This window comes from Semicossyphus pulcher, unplaced genomic scaffold, assembly GCF_022749685.1.
Source record: "Semicossyphus pulcher isolate SPU_LCO1_2020_fin unplaced genomic scaffold, fSemPul1.0.p SCAF_19, whole genome shotgun sequence".
NCBI lineage: Eukaryota > Metazoa > Chordata > Actinopteri > Labriformes > Labridae > Semicossyphus > Semicossyphus pulcher.
In genome coordinates, this window is record NW_027211692.1 from 9,042,481 (window position 1) to 9,064,086 (window position 21,606).

The 21,606-nt window shown below is 42.3% G+C and overlaps 1 protein-coding gene across 2 annotated transcripts in view; it reads right to left on the reverse strand.

The window, feature by feature from the left end:
• nxn (nucleoredoxin) overlaps positions 1–21,606 on the reverse strand; it is a 66,850-nt gene that overhangs the window by 32,345 nt on the left and 12,899 nt on the right. The window contains exon 1 of one of the 2 annotated variants that reach the window (XM_069668618.1): positions 16,309–16,384. The exons of the other annotated variant lie outside the window; for it this stretch is intronic. Within the exon in view, the coding sequence (XP_069524719.1) occupies positions 16,309–16,338 (30 nt within the window). The 5' untranslated portion in view covers positions 16,339–16,384. Of the gene's footprint in view, positions 1–16,308; positions 16,385–21,606 lie in introns of those variants that run through there. 2 annotated transcript variants of the gene reach the window in all.

Below are 21,606 nucleotides of genomic sequence, written 5' to 3' on the forward strand. Positions count from 1 at the left end.
ATAAAAATGCTAAATTGAATGTCAACAAGTATTTGTAAGCGTTTTCTATTTCATCAGAAAGTTGCAGTTAAACAACAAAATAAATCTTACTTATTCACTGTTAACAGTCTATCTTAATAAGAGAAATAAGTTAACTGAACCCAATCCTCAAAGAAATTTGACTCATCCCAATTAATTAGCAGTAAATCAAAAATGATTAGTGTGGTACTTAATCATTTTGAGTGACACTAACTTTTGGAACACTTTTTGTAGTGATTGATTACAGTTAGTTACATGAACTTATTTAGTCTAAGAAGTGCGGTAGGCAGCTGGCAGCCTACTGTAACATCGATTGTTGTAAGGGTGGCGGCTGCAATCACGATCATGATGGTGCATGTCCGTTGAAAAGAATTGAAAAAAACCCCATCAAATTTTACATAAAAACATGATTATAAAATATTAGAAGCAATTACATCCAATTTAATGAGGTGTGTCTTATTTGTCAAAGTGAGTGTTAACATTGATTTGAGGACACTGGGTCACATGACATGGAAGCTATAAAAAAACAAAATTTTCTATAAATAGATGAAAAAAAAAAAAGTATTAAAAGTGCGTCTTATACACCGCAACTTAAAAGGTTTAAGGTAATCGGTTTCCTCAGTTGAAATGAGTAGACACAGGAGAGTTTGAGTTGAGATAAACTACTTCCCTAAGTTCCTCTTATTTAATTGATAAGTTCAAAAATACTCATAAGTCCAATGCACCGAATTGAATGGGTACTGTTTACCTAATTTATGTAAGTTACCTTAACAATGAATAAAAGAGTTTTCCACAAATGATTTGAGTTGAACTAACTTGTCAGGTTTTACAGTGTACTTCGATCTTTAAAAAAAGTATGCATGTTCATTCTTAACACATAATTATTACTCATGACTTGACACAATTAAGTTCTTCTACTTACTTTTCCCAAGGTAATTGGCTTCCTTTAAGTAACCTTAACTAGTTAGAGTTTACAGTGTATGTTTATAGTGATATATTATTTCAAACTATTTACATGCAGGTTGATTTTCAGTAAATTCCTTATTACAGAAAAGAAAAACACCAAACTTGCAGTACACTTTGGAGAATGGTAAAGCAAGTTGAGTTTGTGGCTAAAACATGCAAAACCAGCAGTATCCTCTATTCAGAACAAAACTAGATGCTTTCTGATGCCTTTAATGAACTCAAAGTAAATCATAAAGAGTTCCATGAAAGATACTGCAGCAATAGTTGTGCAACTTTTCTCTCCTGAATGGCCTCTTACCAGCACAGTCATAAACTCCTCTCTGAAAGCGTGGTTTCCATATGACTGCTGTCGCTTTATTTTGAAGAGCTGATATGATTTATGAGAGCACTTTGCTGTCAGAGCGGTTTGGCTCTGATGTGGCGAAACTCAAAGAACAATTACACTAAACACAACCTCATTCTAAGACATATTCATTATGTTGTTTTCACACACCATTAGATCAAAACCTCATGTAAGCACTGTGTAGTCCTTTACCATTACATGCTGCTGAAATGTGTTGAAGGCAACACAAACAAGGTTATATAGCTGTAAACACACATCAGACAGCAGGGGCAGAGATGATGAAAGAAGGGCACAACAGGCAGACAGACAGAAAGAGGAGGGCAATTTTCAGGGTCACGTCACCCTGTTGGAGGCCTGGTCAACAGGGCAGCGAACAGGTTCAAAGTTCAAGCCTTTAATAGCCCGGCTAAAAAAGCACGGCCTTCATGTCATCCATTCAAGCCTAACCTCCATGCAGCTCCTGATCCTCCCTGACACCTTCTAAACATCCCTGCTTTTAAATTACACTCTTACAAGGAAAGAAACACTTTTACATAAACACTCAGTAATCTCCCCTCTCACCACCTCCCCGCCTTGTAGACCTGAGGGCCTCTTTCAGTGGGATTTGTCTTGTACACACCTGTTAAGGCTCTCAGAAGGAAACACTGCCAAGATTAAAAAGAAATAGCCGAAGAAGCCGTCCAGCATCCAATGCAACGACAGGCATCAGAGAGAAAGTGGGCGCTCGGCGGCGTGTTTGTAATTCAGCTCCACACGCTGAGAGACAGATCTGAGGCCTCCCACGGATGCAGGCAGAGGTCACCAGCCCGCGCTAAGCCTCGGTTTCCTCGAGACTCTTCTGATATCTTATTTCAGCAGTTCAAGGGCTTTTTTAGACGCGATGATGTAATCCTCCGGCACAAATCCTCCGCACTCAATCCAACACATCTCCTTTATTCATTTAGGGTTTTTTTTACCGTTAAAGGCTGGAAATGCTTGAGCTACTGGCAATAAAATACTGGGTCAGTGGCTAAATGTTTGGTCGAGACCAGTGGCCTCACTGTGGGGACAGGAAATAAAGGACAATGTGGAGGAAATTACAGGCTTGGCGCAGATTTAATGCTGCAAATGGTTGGCAAGTTTCTCAGACTAATAAGCCAACAGGACATATTAGATTTCTTGTTTCTAAAATACCTCAACGTGTAAATTCCAGCAGTCTGTTCGACCAGCTTAACGTGTAAATTACAACATGGCTGAGTATAAACTGGGGGCTACAGCTCACTCATAGAAGCGAAGTTGGTAAGAATTTAAAGACCAGCTCCAGTCATGTTTTAAGACATATAAAATGCATTGCTTGAAATAATAAATTGTGTCTGATATGTTTTATCTGCAAAATATGTTGAAAAATCCTCCCGAAGCATCTCCTCCTTCTCCCTCATTAAAAATTCCCAATCTGCATAGGCCCCGCCCACTATGCAAATTTCCAACCGCTCTGACGCGAAATCAAAACAAATATCGAACATCGTTTAGTGGCAACTTGTTGAAACTTAGCTAGCTTGAAATTTCGTAATCAGTTGTAGTAGCGTTAACGTTAGTCAGTAGTGAGTTTAAATTACGATGACGGTTACAGCTGGCTCGCACATCGCCGAAGTGGTTGCCATAGGTTACACATAATGATACGCATAGTGTCAACCTGTCCATTAACGGGATTGGCTCCTTAGGTTTGTGACATCTCAAACCTGCCAATCTGAAAACATGTTGTTCAGCCTGTCCTTGGTACAGTGCAGTTCAAAAGCAGACAGGCCCAGCCATGGAGATGACTGCTGATGTTGTCCCTGATATGTCTTGTAGCACATGAAGTACACCAGATGGAGATGTTTACAAGGTTAAACACTTGATTTTCACTGGAGGGGGGCTTTAAGGTTCCTCATTTACAGTTGTTAGAAAGATAGCAGAGGCTAAAATCACAGTTATTTGTAGGAACAGTATGATTTTGTATTGATTTGTTATGGGAATTACTGACAGAACCACTTCATTCTTTGTATTGTAAGTGTTGACTCAAGCAGCTTTCAGAAGCCTTTTGTTGATCTTTTTAAAGCCGAACACCTTTCCGATGTTAGATTAGAGAGGATCTGTCTGACACTGCAGTCAGACTTTGACCCCAATTCATGTCGTGGCTGTGAAGCTGTGCTACATTTTCTTTGAACTGAAACTGAATAGAATACTGAATGCCGTCCAGAAAAGACTGTCTGAACATGTGCCCGTATTTTACATCATTCTCCTCTTTGTGTCAGCTTTTCACTCCACCTTTGGAGTGTGTGGTCATTAGGAACAAGCAATACTTGACAACAATCTTAACAAAACATCATACACTCCACTTATTCCTACAAACACCCTTACTTTCAGTTATTTAACCAGAATGCTGCACTGGATGGAACATCTCTTTCTGCAACAAAGATTTGATGATGGCTGACTTGGTTTAGTTGTAGCATAAGTAAACCAAATGTTAAGTGTCAAGCTAACTTGTTACAACATAGTGCGATTATACTTTTGTCAGCTTGTGCCAAAGGCTAGAAGAAATATTTCCCTCCCCAAGTCAAGCTTAAATCTCAATCCTTTTCTTTAAGATATATAGTAAGGTTCACCGAACAAAATCAGTGACTGCAGCTCTTCAAAGACTTTAGTTGAGAGTATAAGACTTACCCTTTTTAATTACAGAACATCTTCAGTGATTTAAACATTCCAGGCCGCAAGCCAGAGCAAAGCAGACCTTGACTTTTGTAATCAGGCTTTACATGTATAGGAAGGGAAAACTCCTGCCAATAATCAGGAAGGTAAAGAAAAAAACTCAGTGCGGCTTTATGTTGTGAAGGTCTTTTCATTCCTTTCTCAGACACAGGAAGAGAAACATGATCTTAATCTGTATGTTTGTAATCAAAAACCTTTGGAGAGCACAATGCAAGTCAGACAAATAAATCCAGAACTGAAATTACACACAGGACTACACTACTTCCAAACTATACATTTGTGACCATTAGCTCGTGGGAGTTAAAAAATGGGAGTCTGGTTCAAAGGGTGGGGGAAAGGGTATCCTTTAATGCTTGGACTTCCTCCAGCAGTTCTCTGGACTCGGCTACAGGAAACCTGCATGAAACTGCAGCCAGAACAAAATGGAAGAAGAGGAAGAGGAGGATGACCCTCAAATGACTCTCCTGAGCTGTGAGTGGAATATATAAAACATACAGATTAAAGTATTTAGTAAGTATCTTATACAAGGAAGCATATGAAAGCCAAATTCTTTGTACAATAAATTCCCAAGAGTGATCCACAGTCTAAAGATAAAGCTAATATGGCGCCGTGCTAACAGGAAAACCCTGAAAGCATTATTGTCCAATGCTGGTTTTGAAACGCCGTCCAGGGAAATGTGATTAATGTTTTCCACAAACTCAGAAGAGTGAGTCTCAGGGGATTTGGACAGAAAGAGAGAGAAGAGAGTTGCATTCTCAAAGTAGTCAAGTTCAGTAATAGGCTAACATTAAACAGAGGAATCCATTGCCAAGGAAGGACGCCCTCCCATTAATATGAGTCATGGAAGACCACAAGCAGAGGTCATAAAATGCAACAGCCAAGAGCAAATTAAAAACAAAAAAAAAAGAGGACTGGAATGGTTTTTCATTCACCCTCAGAATCAGGACAGAAGACAATCACTGGCTTTTCTGTCTTCTTTATTAAACCAGATGTGAGCGGTACAGAATAAGGTCATCCCTGACCTGACAGCTCCTCGTCGAGCTCCACGCACAGACAAAGAGGACACACATGGGTGAGGTGCAGCTCTCTCTGCGTCTGTGGCAGCCAGGAATGTGCTGTGGGTTTACAGGGTTTATAAATAACCGTCAGAAACTCGCAGACACAAAAGGCGCTGCTGTTCTAAGCTGGACCACTCTTACAGAGCACCCTCTCCGCCCCTCCTGTTTACTACTAGCGTCACACCGAAGCAGTTAGCACCAGTCCCTTAACCCGCCCCTGCCTGTGTGTGTTTCCCTGCAGCTCCAGCATCACCAGCACAGCTAAATACAGACAAGAATAGTCAATGCAACCTTTAAATGCATACAAGGTGGTAGTGTGAGTGGGGAGAATGTAGGCTAGGTAAGTAAGGAGGCTTTTTAATCCAATTAGCTTATTTTAGCTAACGTTAAACATGTATCTATAACTTTTAGCTATTTTAAACAGCTATCCTGCCTTTTTTGAACCATTTATTTAATTGCTCTTGAAGTTAGCTTCAACAAACTGTCCATCACTTTTAGGCAACTATATAAACATTACTATTCAACCTTTTAATCCAATACTTTTAACTGCCTATCATCACTCCTTTCAGCTGTCAATTAATCTACTAGCTTATTTTAGCTAACTTTAACATCTATTCATAGCTAAGAGCTAGCTTTGACAATTTCTCAATCACTTTTAGCAAACTATGATGAAAATATTACGTTTACTGATGTAGTTCACCTATTCATTCAGTGCTTTTAGCTTTTCAACTGCTTATGATCATTACATTCAGCTATCAATTTATCTATTAGCTTATTTTAGCTAATTTCAACCATCTATCCACAGCTTTAAAAGCTAGCTCTGACATTTTTATCCAGCTGTGAAAACATTTCTCTATTTTACCCATTTATCCAATACTTTTAGCTAACTAGCTGCTCATCATCATTACATTTGGTTATCAATTCAGCTATAAGCTTATTTAAGCTAACTTCAATCATCTATCCATGACTTTTAGCTTACTAGGCTATAAGAAAACTACTACCCCTTCCTGTCTTGTGCATACTTTAGTTTGTTTTTTCAACTGTTATTGAAAGCGTTTATGGCTTTTCTAGCTAACGTCGATATCCATGATTTTAGCTAACCATAAGAAAATTACCTTTATCAATATAATTAAGTGCTTTACAAAATACTTTTAGCTGACTAATTTAACCATTTAGGCTAACCATTAGTTTAGCCATCTATTTTAAACCTTTCTTTAGCAAATTTCAACCGGCCATCTGTTACTTTAAGCTAACCACAGTAAGCTAATCTACAGCTAGCTGAAAGTATTTTTGTGAGCTGAAAAATAACTTTTACCAGAATAGCTAGCAAACATGTGTCTAGCGTTCCTTGGCAGGTATATTCTAAAAACATTTAGCTTGCTAGCGCTTTTCAAGTACTCTTACTTGCATCATTTTGGTGTTTGGTGTGGGTACATTTTTAAGCTTTTAAATTATTTGTTGTGCTACTTTATATTCGTTCATCATAGGCTACCCACATAACTGCAAAAGTAACCGGTAGGAGATAGAAACCCACCTGACTGGGATGATCTGTAAGACAGTATCAGTGTAAAGAGCGATAGGATAGTGTTGGAAATAATGAGACAATGTGGCTGCATAGCGTAATAGCATGAAAAGTGTGCAGGCAGTCTTTTTGAAAAGCAGCGAGTGTCTTCTGTGACAAAACTAGGCGCTGCGCCAGAGCTGATAGGAACAGATTATGACGAGAATCAATCCGTGCTGCAGCATTACAATCCTTCATCCCCTTTCTCCTGGTTGCTGGGGAGCAGGAGCCTGCTGCTGCCTGAGCCTGGAGCTCGACCAAGATAGAAATCAGTCTGGTTTTTATCTCTCGGTCCTCTCGTCACCTCTGCAGTCCTCCATCACTTTCCCTCCTCCACCAGGACTGTAATGGCACGCATGAGCACACAGTGGAGAGGCAGGGAATGAGGGAGGAAGGGGTGAAAAGGTGATGGGCTGCACAATAGCCAGTCACACCGCATTTAAATGCTTTTCTCCGACACACAGTAAAAAATGGAAAGTGAGGAGGGCTGGACAATATGTATGTCCTGTTCTTCTCGCTGTGGAAAATTGGATTGCGATGCCGAAGCTGCTCTCTAGTGATATTTGTCAGTGACAGTTTTTTTCCTGAAAAATACCACGAAGAAAGCACATCATCCAAACGAGCTCTGTTTTCCCTGGCCAGGAAGCAAGGTTCCTCTCCTTTTAGGGCACTGACAGAGTCAACAGTGACATGGAGGGAAAACAACAGACACTGAAAATAAATGTGTCTGCCTCAAATTAATCAGGTCTGTTAACACCTTGATCCAACTTTTTCCCTCCTTAAATCAAAGGCAGAAATATACTCCACAGTAAACGGCCACCTAACGAGATTTACGATCCGTCAGACCTCGGTAATCTATCCGTCGAGGTTTTTTGTTTGGAGTTAAAACTTGGATGTTCTTTCGGTCACCCACCTCAAAAAAATAATTTAGATATATGTTTGTAAACGTCTTGAAATTTGGCCATTTTTGATCAAACAACCTAATGTTCTTGTATTTGTAAGGCAATATGTGTTTGAGGGGAACATTTCCTGGCACAGTTTTTCCTGTGGGTGTGATGTGATAGACAGTGAGTGGAGCGCAGTTCATGTTGCATGCACTGATGTGTAAATAGTTAACTTGGAAAGTGAAATAACAATACAGCAGGCAAACTCCCAGCCAAACCTCAATGTTTGATGTGGTGTACTTTCTACGTCAGACAACTTTCACATGTGGGTGTCCCTCGTATTCCAAACAATTATTAAGAGGCAATGGCTCCTTAGGAAAGTAAGGCCTCATGTCTTCACCTAAACTGAATTTTGATAATGAATTGATTGTAGCAGCTCTATTTTGTACTGTTAGTTAGACACAATAAGCAATTTGGAGACATAATCTTGGGCTGAAGAATAATTGAATGAGGCATTAATCATTGCAGCCATCATACGTAATTAGAAGATGCCCTTTTAAGATGACATCATGTTCTCACACTGCAAATTAAGTCCTCCTTAAATGCTCTTTTACGGGTCCATTCAAAGCCATTGGCGTCTTAACATCATGCAGAGTGTCCTTACTTTGCAGACACAGATGCAGCTGCTCGGTGTGGAGCGGATCTAATTAAATGCTGTTCCACATTAACAGGATTGAGCGAACCTACAGATTTCTGCCTGCTCCCTCCGGCCTGTGAGTGGCACGCGGTGTAATGGATACGAGCAGGAACCGGACGAAGAGCTTCCTAGAATACACACACATCCTGCCAGACACAAGCGAAACCGACATCCGTACACACAGATGACCAGCGCGCATTGTGCCGTGGGGTGGTTAAACATGGCGGCGGCGTAACAGTCGCACAATGGACATGTTGAGAAACGCCACATTCAAGCCGCTTTTCAAGGCTTAGGGTCTTAATGTAGCCCTGGGCCATATATCTAGAGGTGTAACCTGTTGTGTCACTCTCAATCTAAGTCTAATTACAGGTTCAGCTCTATCTCACTCATCTGGATTGGACTTAATCTATTCCATCTTTCCCTGCAGTCATTTTGTTGTCACTGGGCTGTGGATCAAACCCCATGTAGCTCATGTTGTGCTCCGGTTGCTGCCAAATACCAACCAGGAAGCTGTGGTCTGTCAAACACACAGTATATGTGGTGGCCTACAGAGCACACTGTTTGCAAGTGGTTGCGTTTCCCAACATAAACTACCGGTTAAATCTGAGTGCTGAATGTGGCTTTGCTCATAATCCGATGAAGCATGTCTGCACGTTAGCATACAATAAGCTACATGCTAATTAGCAGGCATCATGCATGAAATCAATTCTGATTGACTCAAAACAAAGCCCGTCGGTTATAGCTTCAAATTCACATCTTCTAGTTGATTCCAGCTGCAGAACTTAACAGTCTGAATGGAAAAAATACAAGTATGAGTGTATCTGAGCGGAGAGGTTTCAGATGTAAACAGCATTTTTGAAGAACAAGGAGTCTGCTGCAGGACCGTCTCTCTTTGCTCTCGGTTTATGTGCCCTCTCACGTTTGTTGAGACAACAGAACAACTGGTCAAGATCTCAGCCGTCGCTCCTTCACAGGACAGACGGCAATGACCGGCCTGGAAACGAGTTTGTTCAAATAATATTTATAAATTCTGGCAGATGACCTACCACGAGCAGACCGCACAGCCGGCTCTTTGCTGCTGCATGTCAGTCCCGCTCACTCCGAGATTTATGGCCCTGAAATATTTCCTGCTATTTCATTTACCCCCATACCATAACAGGCCACTTTAAAACAGCTTGAATTCACTCCGACTCTCCTGGAGAGAGCAGAAGATATGTGAAGGAAATGGCCCCATGGTCCGGCCATAAATGCTCCTCACATTATACTTTAATGTAAAGTACGCCATCAAAAATATACCAAGTAACAACAAACTAACAAAACAAAATGCATGGTACCCAGTTAGCATCTCAAAATACATGAATCCAACTTTGGTTTGTTGGCATTTGACACTACCAGAGTTTTGGACAGGATAACGCTTTAAAAGGCCAATAGAAAAGTTAGACATCGAACCCACAATAAATGAGTTTGGTAGCACACAGAACGCTCATGATTTGCTATGTTTACTGCCTTGTAAGCACTCGGGCTGAAGCTGACAGAGAAGACACAGTGGGTGTTTCGACAAATGCAAATAAGCAGTTAGCAAATACTGTGTTAACAGGATCATTTTATGCTAACCATAACATTTTTATGTTTCTTGTTAGCATCTGTTGCTATAGGAAAAAGTTTATAAGTTTATTATTAGGTCCTTCTTCCGGAGAGCATGCATGTGTTCCCAAATATGTAGCGCCATTTGTCCATCTGGGTTAATATAGTGTTTGGGCAGAATGTTTAGCCCCTTTCCCTCGGGTCAAAAAACCCGCTACCACCCGGCTTTCATGCTTAGTGGGAAAGGCTACAATCGGCATTCAGAGCCGGGTTAAATGACTCTGCAGCAGACTAAACTCCGCCCCCTTTCCGGTGCAATGCCGTGCTCCGTCGGTAACTTCTGCGACTCCTTGTCATCTCACCTACAAGTTCCGCCGGTCTCTTTCCGAGCAGCGCTCGAACATCGTTCCAAATCTGTCGGCGCCAAGTTTGATAAACAGACTGAATGAGTGATGACCTAACCACCGTAACAACCTCACTGTTTACTAACCCTGTTTCCAGTGTGTTTGTGATGTCAGACGGTGACGCAGCAAAAAAAGAGTATAGTATAAAAGGAGTATACTTCAACAGAGACAATCTTCCCGGGTCTGAAAAACCTGCGTCAGCGCGCTCATTTTGGCGGGAAAGAAGTATTTGGCTCAAGTGATGACACTGTATGGAAGGGAAGCAGGTCAACAAAATATGGACTATGTTTATCTGGGGGCCGTGAATATAAGTAGCAAGTTTCGGGTAAATTTGGACACATTCTTTTTTTAAGATACGCTTTCATTTAATTGATGTGTCACTGGTAAACGAAAAAAAAAGATCATCAGAAGATGAAGAATATCCGCACCAAAATGTCAAGATTAATAGATCTGGACCATTCTCCAAGGCAGGCAATTAGGTATCTTTCGCCGTGTTCAGCCTTTTGTTGATTAGTCCTTTTGTCTCGGACAAGAAATGAATCTGGAGAGCCGTTCTGCTACATGATCTTTTTCCCAGAGGAAAACAATGTTCACTTGTGTCGCCCACCAGAACAGTCTGGGTGGTCCGGCCGAGTGAGCAGCAAAGCGACCAGCCTGGACTGGTTCAGCCCGGACTGGACTTTTGTATGGGACACTTTCTTTTTCCCTCCGACGCATTTCTCTGCTGCGAAATGACAGACCTGACAATGCGTTTCATTTTTAATGAGCTCGTAAACATTCTTGAATTGCCTTACTGTTTCCACGGGGAGAATCAGTCAGCAATTTTTCATACACCGTACAACAAAAACAAACAGAAAAAGCACTCCCGGCCTACATGGAATTACCGTGGAGTAAGAAGACAAAAGGGACATGATGCAATGCTGCTTTTATAATTGATTTTGTTCCACAGTCCATTCGATAATGGTCTACAGAAATCCAATAACCGCTAATTGCTGCTCCAAACATGAGCACTTGGCTGGTAATGACTCCACGTCTCTCACACTGGCAGTTTTTTCTTATGTCTCTATAACTACAGCTCGTCTCGTGCTTCGACCCCGTAATGAATTCGCAGAGCAGCACCCCTCCCCGTTTTAGATCTTAATGATTAAGTGATGTAATTGCCTGAGATTGCTGAGGGTCCACTCAGCCATTAGAAGCCCACCAGGCTGGTCCCTGAGCAGCAGAGATCTGCAGCCTGAAGACGTTTCCTGTGTCAGTCAAATTGCAATCACAGAGTCTGTTCAGAGAGCTTCTCTCCTCTGCAGCTGCAGCGTGCTGTCCGGAGACTTTACACTCCAATCAAAGGCTGGTTTGATTGCAGGCAGAAGTGCCCACCGCTGATTTCTTTTGCTCATATGTCATTCAGATCAGTTTTTCTGAACTGTGCTAAACAGACAAATCACATAGGATCAGATCTATAAGAGTCTGATTTAGCCACTTTAATATGTTGTCCTGAATCAAATGCAGGTTTGAAATTCTCAGTATGTCCTCAGTATGAGTAGTCATATCAGAAATCATTACTTTTATGTAACTGTGGACCAACATTTATCACAATTTTGCGTTTGATGCATTTTTTTTTCTTTAATGTATATATTTATCTATATTTATGTATTAATTGTATCTTTTCATTGCATTTTAATAATCTTTTATTGTTCTATTATATTTTTATTCCCTGTTTTATCGTCTACTGCTCTCAATTTCTGTTTTTACCTACTGTCTGTTTGCTCTTTGTGAAGGCTGCAATTCTTTGTGTATGAAAGATGCTATATAAATAAACTGAGTTGAGTTATAGAGATCATGTACACCATGACATTTTGCATGAGACCTGTTGTGTAAAATGTGGAGCCTAACAAAACCAATCAGACCTGATTAAGAAGTCGGACTTGAGCATTAAGCATGGCAACGTAAAACCGTTAACAGTTAACATGATGGGCGAGGTGCTTAGTTTTTCTACATACAGTAGTACCATGCACAGTATATTCTTAAAAATCTACACTCAGTATCTTCAGATCTGTCCCTCCGTTTGTGCTCAGCCACTGGACAGCAGAGAGGAAAGAAAGTGTCACAGGCGTAGATCACTTTCAAATCACAGCCAATTTTCCTAATTGCTGAGAACCTAAAAGCACTCTGTAAAGCAAAACGTCCCTCTGCTTTCTTTCTCTGGGGAAACCGAGAAAAAGGCATCGGGAGGTTTATGTGATAAATTCCAAACAGCTGCTTAATTGCTGCGGCGCTGTGTGCCATTAGGCCGTGATGAGCAGCACAGAGCGGCGCTTCAGAGGAGTGAAAAATAAAGCACATATCCTGGTCAAAGATCCCTTTCATTGTGCTAATGATATCTCAGGCTGAAGGGCGGAGAAAGAGATGCTTTGAAGAGACGGGTGGAGGCAGACAAAGTTTTATGCACTTCAATATGATGCTATGTTTAAAACAATGCATGCTTTATATGAATGAAGTAAGACTGCATTGCAATATCACCATAAAAGGGATGCATTCTTGCTAACTGCTAACACAAGGTGGCTATAATATAACCTCTGCAGCCAGAAAAGGATAATAAAGCTCCACATATTTTGGAAATGATCATTTTTCAGTCCAGATTTCTTCTTTCTCCAAAACAAAGAAGATAGTAATGAAGATAAATGCGGCTGTCCTCATGCTGCTTGTGCTCTTTCGTACATACAGTCCAATGTTTCCTTCTGCTGAATGATGAAATGAGACATTCCAGCCACGCTTCGTTTAACGCTGTGGTTTAATGTTTAACATTATGTCATCTCCAGCGTCCCACAGCGGTTTATGGACTGATCGTTATCGTCACAAAGCTGGATTGTTTCGGTGTGAAGAGAAACAGGAGTTTATTCACCTTTTGCAGCTGGAGGACGCGGCTCCTTTAAGGACGCCGCAGTCACAAAGGGAGCGAGCAGTTGGCTGAGCAGCGACTTTATCACCAGTAATGGCCCATATTGAAATAAATCTCTGGAGCAGGAGTGTAGTATTGATGCTTAACAAGCCCTGTCGAGAGACGGCTTTGCATATATTGAAAGGCATTGTGGGAGCTGATGAGGCTCTGCTCCAGTACTCAGGAAGAAAACAGTTCATAGTCCTCTACTATATCAAACACACATAATCAGACTGAAACTACTTCGTATGCATCACCTGAGAAAGCTAAATGGCCCTAAACCCCGCTGATAATTAAAACCATCTCAACCTCAAAGCATGCTCATAACAGCCTGTTAGCCGCATGTATCAGCATGCTCTAATTGTTAGTTTGAAGTGGATTTCTGGAGTGTCACGGCCCTCCTCCAGCGCTCACGCTCACTCGACTTGAGTGACAACGACTCTCGTCGCGGCCTGGGGCAGAGGGCAGGAATCACTCAGCGAGGGCTCGGATGAAAAAGAGCAGCCGTTTGTTCGGTTGGCACGGGGGGCAAACCGCCAGAGCCGCTGCGAGCTGGGGTTGACTTCACAAGCAGGATCGTTTTTAGTTCGCGACCACCACCAGCTCGTCGGCGGTCCAGGGGCAGCCGGCCGCCAAAAGCCTGAGCCCGAGAGCCAGCTTCCCTCCAGACGTCCGGCTCGGCTGCGCCTTGATCTACAATTACCAGCCGTCACTCGCCATTCCACTGAAGAAAAAAGGCTGTTTGATGCATGAAGGGATAAATGGATGAATAATTACATTTTTAATCAGGCTGTAAGAATCTCTTAAACGATGAAACAAGGGAGAGTTACGACTGGAGGAGAGATCTGCTCATTTGGAAGGAGGAAGAAAGGATTCACAGACCCCCCTCTGTGCTAACAAGCTTCATCCTTACTGAGATGTTTAACCCTTTAAGCTTCAGTACTGCCAGTAAATATCTGAGTCATGCAAATACAGATGGAAAACATGGTGTACAACGAAGCAGGCATTGGTTTGAGGAACAGACTTCACACCAACAAAGGTAACAAAGAGGGAAAGTAACAAAACAAAGCATGTCAACTCATATTCTTTTCGTTCTCCCAGCATCCTTTGAGCCTCTGTGGTTTTTATTCAGCTGGGAAATAAATCTTAAATCTAGCTTTCCCTTAGTTTTGGTTAAATCTCTAAAAAGTTTTCATTATTTAAAAGTATTTAATTTCCATTTAAGCAGCTTTGTATCATTTCCAAACATTTAATTTCGCAGCAGCTCTCAGCCTGATTGGCTGATGTTGACAACGCAGCGGGGCGCCTGCTGGCCTATTGAGGGAGCTTGTAGCACAGAAGTTAGAGAGAGGAAAAAGGATGGAGGAGGGGGAGGCGGTAAAGAGGATTACGAGGGGGCCAGCAAGGAGGGGGCCATTGTTGGAGCCTGAGAAAGTGTGCAGGAAGAGAAGCACACTCTGGACGCAAACTGTGGCCTTCATGATGAATAACAGGAAACTGACGTACAGGTCTGCACGATAATGCACCCTCCTCACCCATAATCACTGATATGATTAATGTTCACATCTCCGTCTGTGCACAGGAACATTTACGAAGATGTGTCGTCCACAAAACGTGCATAAAAAATCATGGGAGCAGTGCAGGATTGGAGTGAACTGCCTGTTTAGCATAATTTGGAGCAAAGTGACTGTTGCTGTGTTTCCACTTTTCAGCTGCTGAGTTCGTCAGACTGAGATGACATAGAGCTGCTCTTCTGGGGAAAAGCCGAGGACGGAGGATGTTGCTGAGCGGCAAAACCATCACCGTCTGTAAATGCAATTATCAAAAAGTCTTTAAGCCTCGGCCATGAGCGATGGAAATGTGCTGGTATTAAAACTCTACTCATTTGTTACAAAGGAGAATCCAACGAGAGCGACAGCTTCCAACATTAACGAACACCTTTTCATATTTTGCATTATAGATTTCTGTCTTTGCTGTGCTCCTCTTACTGTTTAGAAGTGGCATGTTGCATATTTTCATGGACAGATTTGAATGGAAATGTGATGAAAGCGTGGTGTGCTTACTTTGCAAGAGGAGCTCCAATGATTAATCGATTAATCGATCAAAAGAAAATAGATTTTGGTTGGTTTTAGCTTCCTGAATGCAGCTTTTTGTCACTTTGGGAATGGAAAACTTCTGATTTTAAACTGTTGTTTGACAAAATAAGCAATTTGAAGACCTCACTTTTAATTGTTAATCAATAATGGAAAAATACCAGGTAGATTACAGGGATGGGGACGAATACTCGAGTACTTGTTGTTGATTATTCGAGTAATGTTACACTACTCGCGCACCCGCTGTTTTCGGCTAAAGTAGTTTAACTCAGTTATATGCACCATGTCAGCCGTGACCAGGGAAAGTGATGTCTGGAAGTACTTTGACAAAAAAGACGACAATAAAGTGCTGTGCAAGATATGTGCTGTTAAACTATAAAATACTAGTTTGATGCATAACCACATGCGCTTAAATCACAAGGAGACAAGTGGAGACAGACAACAGGCAGTCTCGCATCACATCATTTGCTAGCTCTGTTAGCACACGTCGTTATGATGATACCAGAGCGGAGAAGATTAGCCTGCTAATAACATTAAGTGATGTGGAATTAGAAGGCTTCTGGGAGCTGATGGCGTTTGTTGAGCCGGAGTACAAGCCACCATCACGCCGCACAGCAGCTACGCGAGTGGAAAACATGCAAGTTACGTGTTCAGCAGCACAGAACAGAAGTCCATACAATTTGTTTACATTAATGTAAAAGAGTTAGTTAACATCTCTGTCCGACGTATGTTTATTCAACGGTAAAAAACATATATAATTTGCGAGTACTCGATTACTCATTCATAAGGTAACTACTGTACATTGCTCGAATATTGAAATCACAGGAAATGCCCATCCGGAGGAGATTAATCGAAAATGATAATATTATTTGCAGCTGTAGTTGCTAGGCCACTGTCAATGAAACACCCACACCTACTGCGTCTTGATGAGTGTTCATATTTAATATCAATAAGGATGGTTTTTTCTTGATGCTGAAATACTTAAAGCTGCTGTGGGAGTTATAACCTCCTCTGCACCTCATAGAAAAAGAGACAAACCATCCAAATGTTTGAAGACGAGAGCATCATCAGGAGGGAGTAAACACATCCTCGTCGTAAACAGACAGAAAGCTGACCCAGTTTCCTCGTCCGGCTCTTTTGTGTTGGTGTGAAGAAGACCCTGCTGCGTGGGCGGAGCCTATTAATAGCAACATAGCAAAATGGTGTGTGTCCAAGCCCCACAGGTTGGTAATAAATCTTCGGAGCGGTCCTGTCCACACTTATGTGTCAGTTCCCGCTCTGTGTCACAGCCTCTGACTGTTCCTTACTTTCTCCACGGCCCTGCAGATTCCCGCTCGCTGGTTCTGACTCCGCTCGCTCAAAAAGCTGCATTTCCTCCTTTGAAAGTCTTTCAACAGCTAAAGGAAACAGCTGCACTTGTATGCTGTTGACTAAGCTAGCATACTGCAGTAATTATTTCAGTCCTCATGCTGGCATCCTCCCACAGCTGCTCACACTTCACCACTGGCAAACACAAAACCAGGCGCTGGATCACGGCTGAAGCTCGCTCTTGTTTTCTCGTCTCGCAATCTGTTCACTTCGTGCCAAGTACACAAACTGTATCAAACTCTGCCTGCACCGCGAAAACCCCCCAAAAACCATCAGCACACTTCCCTCTGGCATCTATTTAAACACGCTGTGACTGGAACAGATTCCCTTCATATGCATAAAGAAGAGCGTTATGTGCGTGTTTGCATAATGAGCCGCAGTAGTGTGTGTTATTGTATGGCTGAAACGCGGCACAGAATCAGGAGTGACATTCATAAGCGCAGTAGGTGATGCGAGAGACTGAACGGAGATCAAAGGCATGATAATCTGAGGAATTCTACATGGAATAATATGACACGTAATGGAGGCAATTTGAAGATCAAAGATGGAGCCGATCATTGAAAACGCAGCATTTCCTTCCTTCTTTTCATCGCAGAGGAAAGATGGAAACTAAAAAAAAAAGGTTGCAGGGTTTTTTTTCTGACTCTTCTGGCTCATTTTGATGTCCTGGGGGTGATTCTGTAAAAGGGAAGAGGAGGCGGCCTAATTAATAGATGATTCTGGGACAAGCTTTTTTGGCTTTCAAGGGCAAAATAACTCAAGGGCCTCACAACGGGAGGGAAGCGGGGCGGATAAAGGAAGAGCAGAAAAAGGCCGGCCCTCGACAGGAGGCTGCAAAGCAAGAAATAATGGGAGTTGAAAGCTATTCAAACGCAGGAAAATCAGACCAAACAGTGGGACACACCTGCGAGAACTGCTGTGTTTCAGACAAAAAGCTCTTTCAGCACTGATCAGATGCCAAAAGACTCAAGTTCAAAATGGTCACACTTTCGAAGCCCTTATATTTTACGACCTTATATTCCAGGACAGTGTGTGGTACAACCATCCCTCAAACAAACTGGCCACAGAAGACATGCAATCTGTTATCTCTATCCGTGAACTCGCATAAACCGCTCTGCTTTCCGCGGAAACATTCGGAGCTTTGAGGCGGCGCCAGATATTTAACTTGGCTCTGCTTTGTCTTTCTGAGATTGGAGAGAGGAGGAGGAACATGTAAAAGGGAGGCCGAGAATGTGCAGCCAGCTTCATTTCCCTTTCACTCCCCAAGTGTCTTTCGTCTGGACTCCAAACTGTCAAATCCTTCACTTCTGCTTTTAATGTAAGTTGGAGAAAAGGCCATAAATAAAAGCCCGCTAGCACAAGTGATGTTAAACACTGCCTTGGTATTTCTGATCACGCTCTGATGCCAGTAATTAAAGGGAGTAATTACAGTATACATTATGAACATACCTCCACCCCGCTTGGCAGGGCCCTACCCAACATTTTTCCCCTCACCGCAACACACTAAGAGGAGTCCTCCCAAATAAAGTCCGACTGAGGGAAAGCAGAGTTTCATAAAGCACCTGTGAGAAGACCTGGTTCTTATTCTTCTTTTTGGACAAAGTTTCTATCTGCTCTTCGTCTCCACGGCTCAGACGAGCGAACACCTGGAGCAACAAAGCGCTGAGGGCGGAAGCGATGAAGTGATGAAGATGCCTTTGTCTCTCGAGGGGGGTTCGGCCACACGGCGGACGGGAGAGAAATGATTCCACATGTAGCTACAATCAGCTCCTCTCTGCACTCGGAGAGAGATCAAAACTGCGTCTCAGCTTTCTCTTTGTTCCATTCATTCCCCCCCCAAAAAAACCATTCCTAATATTACTCGCTGTAATAACTCCCTCCCCTTTTGGGCTTTTAAAAACATAGTACATACCTGTGGCTCTCACTGCACGCCATAATTATATGATAGATGAAAAAAGAGAAGGAAAGAAAGGTGTATGTGTTGGCAGAAATCTAACATTCCTGACATGAAACCTTCATCTTTTTCTGCCTCACTTCATCAGGTTTGTACGCTCCTGCGGGGGATTGTGTGCACACAAACAGTTGGCTATTGATTCGGCTGCTTAAAAGGCACTTAATGATCTCTGTAGAGTCTATACTTCACCTTTAGAGAAAGCACGCTGACTGACCACATCACACAGTCCCCGGGTAGCTACCATGTGACTTAAAGAGCACACCTGCTGCCTTCCTAAAGCAGCAGCGCCGTCAAATGAGCAGGTGGTGAGTGACACACTGGAGAGCTGTGGAGCAGGGAGAGGGCTCACTCAATTAAACACCTCGCAGGCTGCAAGAAACCTCAGAAGGAACGCTCTCACTTTAAGTTCATTTCCTTCTGAGAGGAAAAACATAAAAGACACGAGCCTCGAGTGAAGACATTGTGAAGTATTTTGTATTAGGTCGGGATCAGCAGTTAAGATTTTCTACTTGCCAGAGGATACACAGAGCTCAGTTGCAGACACAGAGTGTGTCTGAATGTTTGAGGAGCAAAACAACGTGGTGTTATATTTTTATGGCCGTCTTCAAGGGAACACACTTTCAACTTGAAACACTGCAGGACTTGTGTGCTAACATCTTATCTCCTCTATCTCCTCATGGCCTATTTTAAAAAGAGCCACAGGAGTTAAAGTAATGAAATTGTGAGTCACGATCCCTCACTGACGCCAGACAAAACTAATTACACTGGCATTCAATTACAAGGTTTCAGTATATAATTTGGTACACATGAGTGTAAACATCTCTTCATTTCACTTCAGCGATATTGTTGTATAAAAGTCAGACACTAAATGCTGAATTATAACTGATTTAAGTACTGTGAGGGCAGCATCTGTAAAACTTTTTAATGCACATTTACTTCTTAAAGACTCCCCCTTTACCTTGTGAACATCTCCATGTGGTGTTTCTCATGTGCTACAAGACATATCAGGGACAACATAAGCAGTCATCTCCATGGCTGGGCCTGTCTGCTTTTAAACTGCACTGTACCAAGGACAGGCTGAACAACACGTTGTAGGATTGGCAGGTTTGAGACATCACAAACCTAAGGAGCCAATCCCGTTAATGGACGGGGTGACGCTATGCATATCATTATGTGTAACCTATGGCGACCACTTCGGCGAACTCACTACTGACTACTAACGTTACTACTACTAATTGCTACATTGAAGGCTGGCTAAGTTTCAACAAGTTGTCACTAAACGATGACAGAGACTTGTTTTGTTTTTGCGACGGAGGGGGCGGTTGGAAATCTTCATAGTGGGCGGGGCCTATGCAGATTGGGGAATTTTTAATGGGAGAAGGAGGAGATGAATTGGGAGGATTTTTAGGTAATTAAACATATTTTGCAGAAAAATCCTATCAGACACAATTTATTATTTCAAGAGTATTTTATATGTCTTAAAACATGACTGGAGCTACTCTTTAAAGCTTGACCTAGAGGTTGGAGAATGGTGCATCTTGGCATCACTCTATACAGCGTATCGATAACACAACCAGAATGGAAAGTGTGTTCCTGCTAATAGCGCAAATCAGATCATTTATTTCAGGTCTGCGGTTCTCTATGCAACTTTAACTGTTAAAAGAAAATTCACCAAAGTAAATGTGCATCTCCTTAAAGTATCAACATATCAACAGACCCCAGGAAACCAGACTAAATGTCCATATTCACAACTGTTACTAATATGACAATACTAATCTCATTAAGCAACGTAGCACATTGCCTTACAGACCAGCAGGCACAGACTATAATCCTCGCTATCTCTTGCTTAACCAAATTCCTGCCAATCTGAATGAAAAAACAGCAGATGTTACCATGAATGGAGGTCCCTCAGGTCATGACCCATGGGCAGCAAATAGGTCAGACAGTTCAATATTCAAAAACACTTCAAACTTGCTAACAGGGGCAAAAGTCTATTACTTTGTTTGCAAGGACCTGGCAGTCTGAGGCTCACACTGGCTGGGACTGGTCACAGCTTTCCACACAGCTAACTGCTTTACTATGCTAATAGTTTTAGATTAGGGCATGATGACAGTTTAACTAAACTGACAAAATATTCACACAAGAACACTGAGTGTGTGTAAGATGCGCTGAGTCCAAAAGAACAAGACGGAATGTACCATACCAGTTCTGAAAATATGGCCACTACCACTGCATTAGGAGGTAAAACTGACCACCATATTGGATTAAAACAATTGATTAAAGTTTAACTTGATGTTGAATCTACTGAATCTTCCCCACAGTGACTACGCTGGTTATCTTCTCCTCCACTCCCCTGTGAGGAACCAGCACTGATCATCATGTGTCTCAGCATCGTGTGAATAATGTGCAGGACAAGAAAAGCAGCCGACCGCAACTCTGTGTGCCAGTAATCTCTCTCTTTGAGGCCCCAGCGTCTCTAATTGCCTGGACACTTGTGTCCGACGGGTTTCTCTCGTTCCTCAGTGAAAAGATGAGACCTCTCGTGCTCCTTACAACAGGCTTAAGCTGATAAACCCTTTCATTCAGCATGGCCGTGGGATCGCTGCTCCGTGCAAACAGATTGGGCAAAAAAAGACTAATCAAAACAGCGATTAGCCTCCAACGCAGGGGCCGAGCTAAGCCACGGCGCGGCCTCGGCAGGGGGTCCGCTCGCTCAAACACTAAAAGTGTCTGATGATTTGTGTGAGCCTCTTCTGACGAACACATTCCCCTGTGCAACTACACGAGCTGTGATATGTGTGGAATGCATGCGGTGGGTTTGTTTATTGAACAAAGACGTAGCGTAGTTGATTTCTAAATAGGATGTGACAGCTGAAGAAATGTACGGACAAGCAAGCCTCAGAAGACGGAAAACACTCCAAGCCCGCTGATAGCATGAATCCAAGGCTGCTTCTTCTCTCGGAGGGCGTTCAGAGAGAATCATCTCGCTCACATAATCAGCAGAACCTCCCATG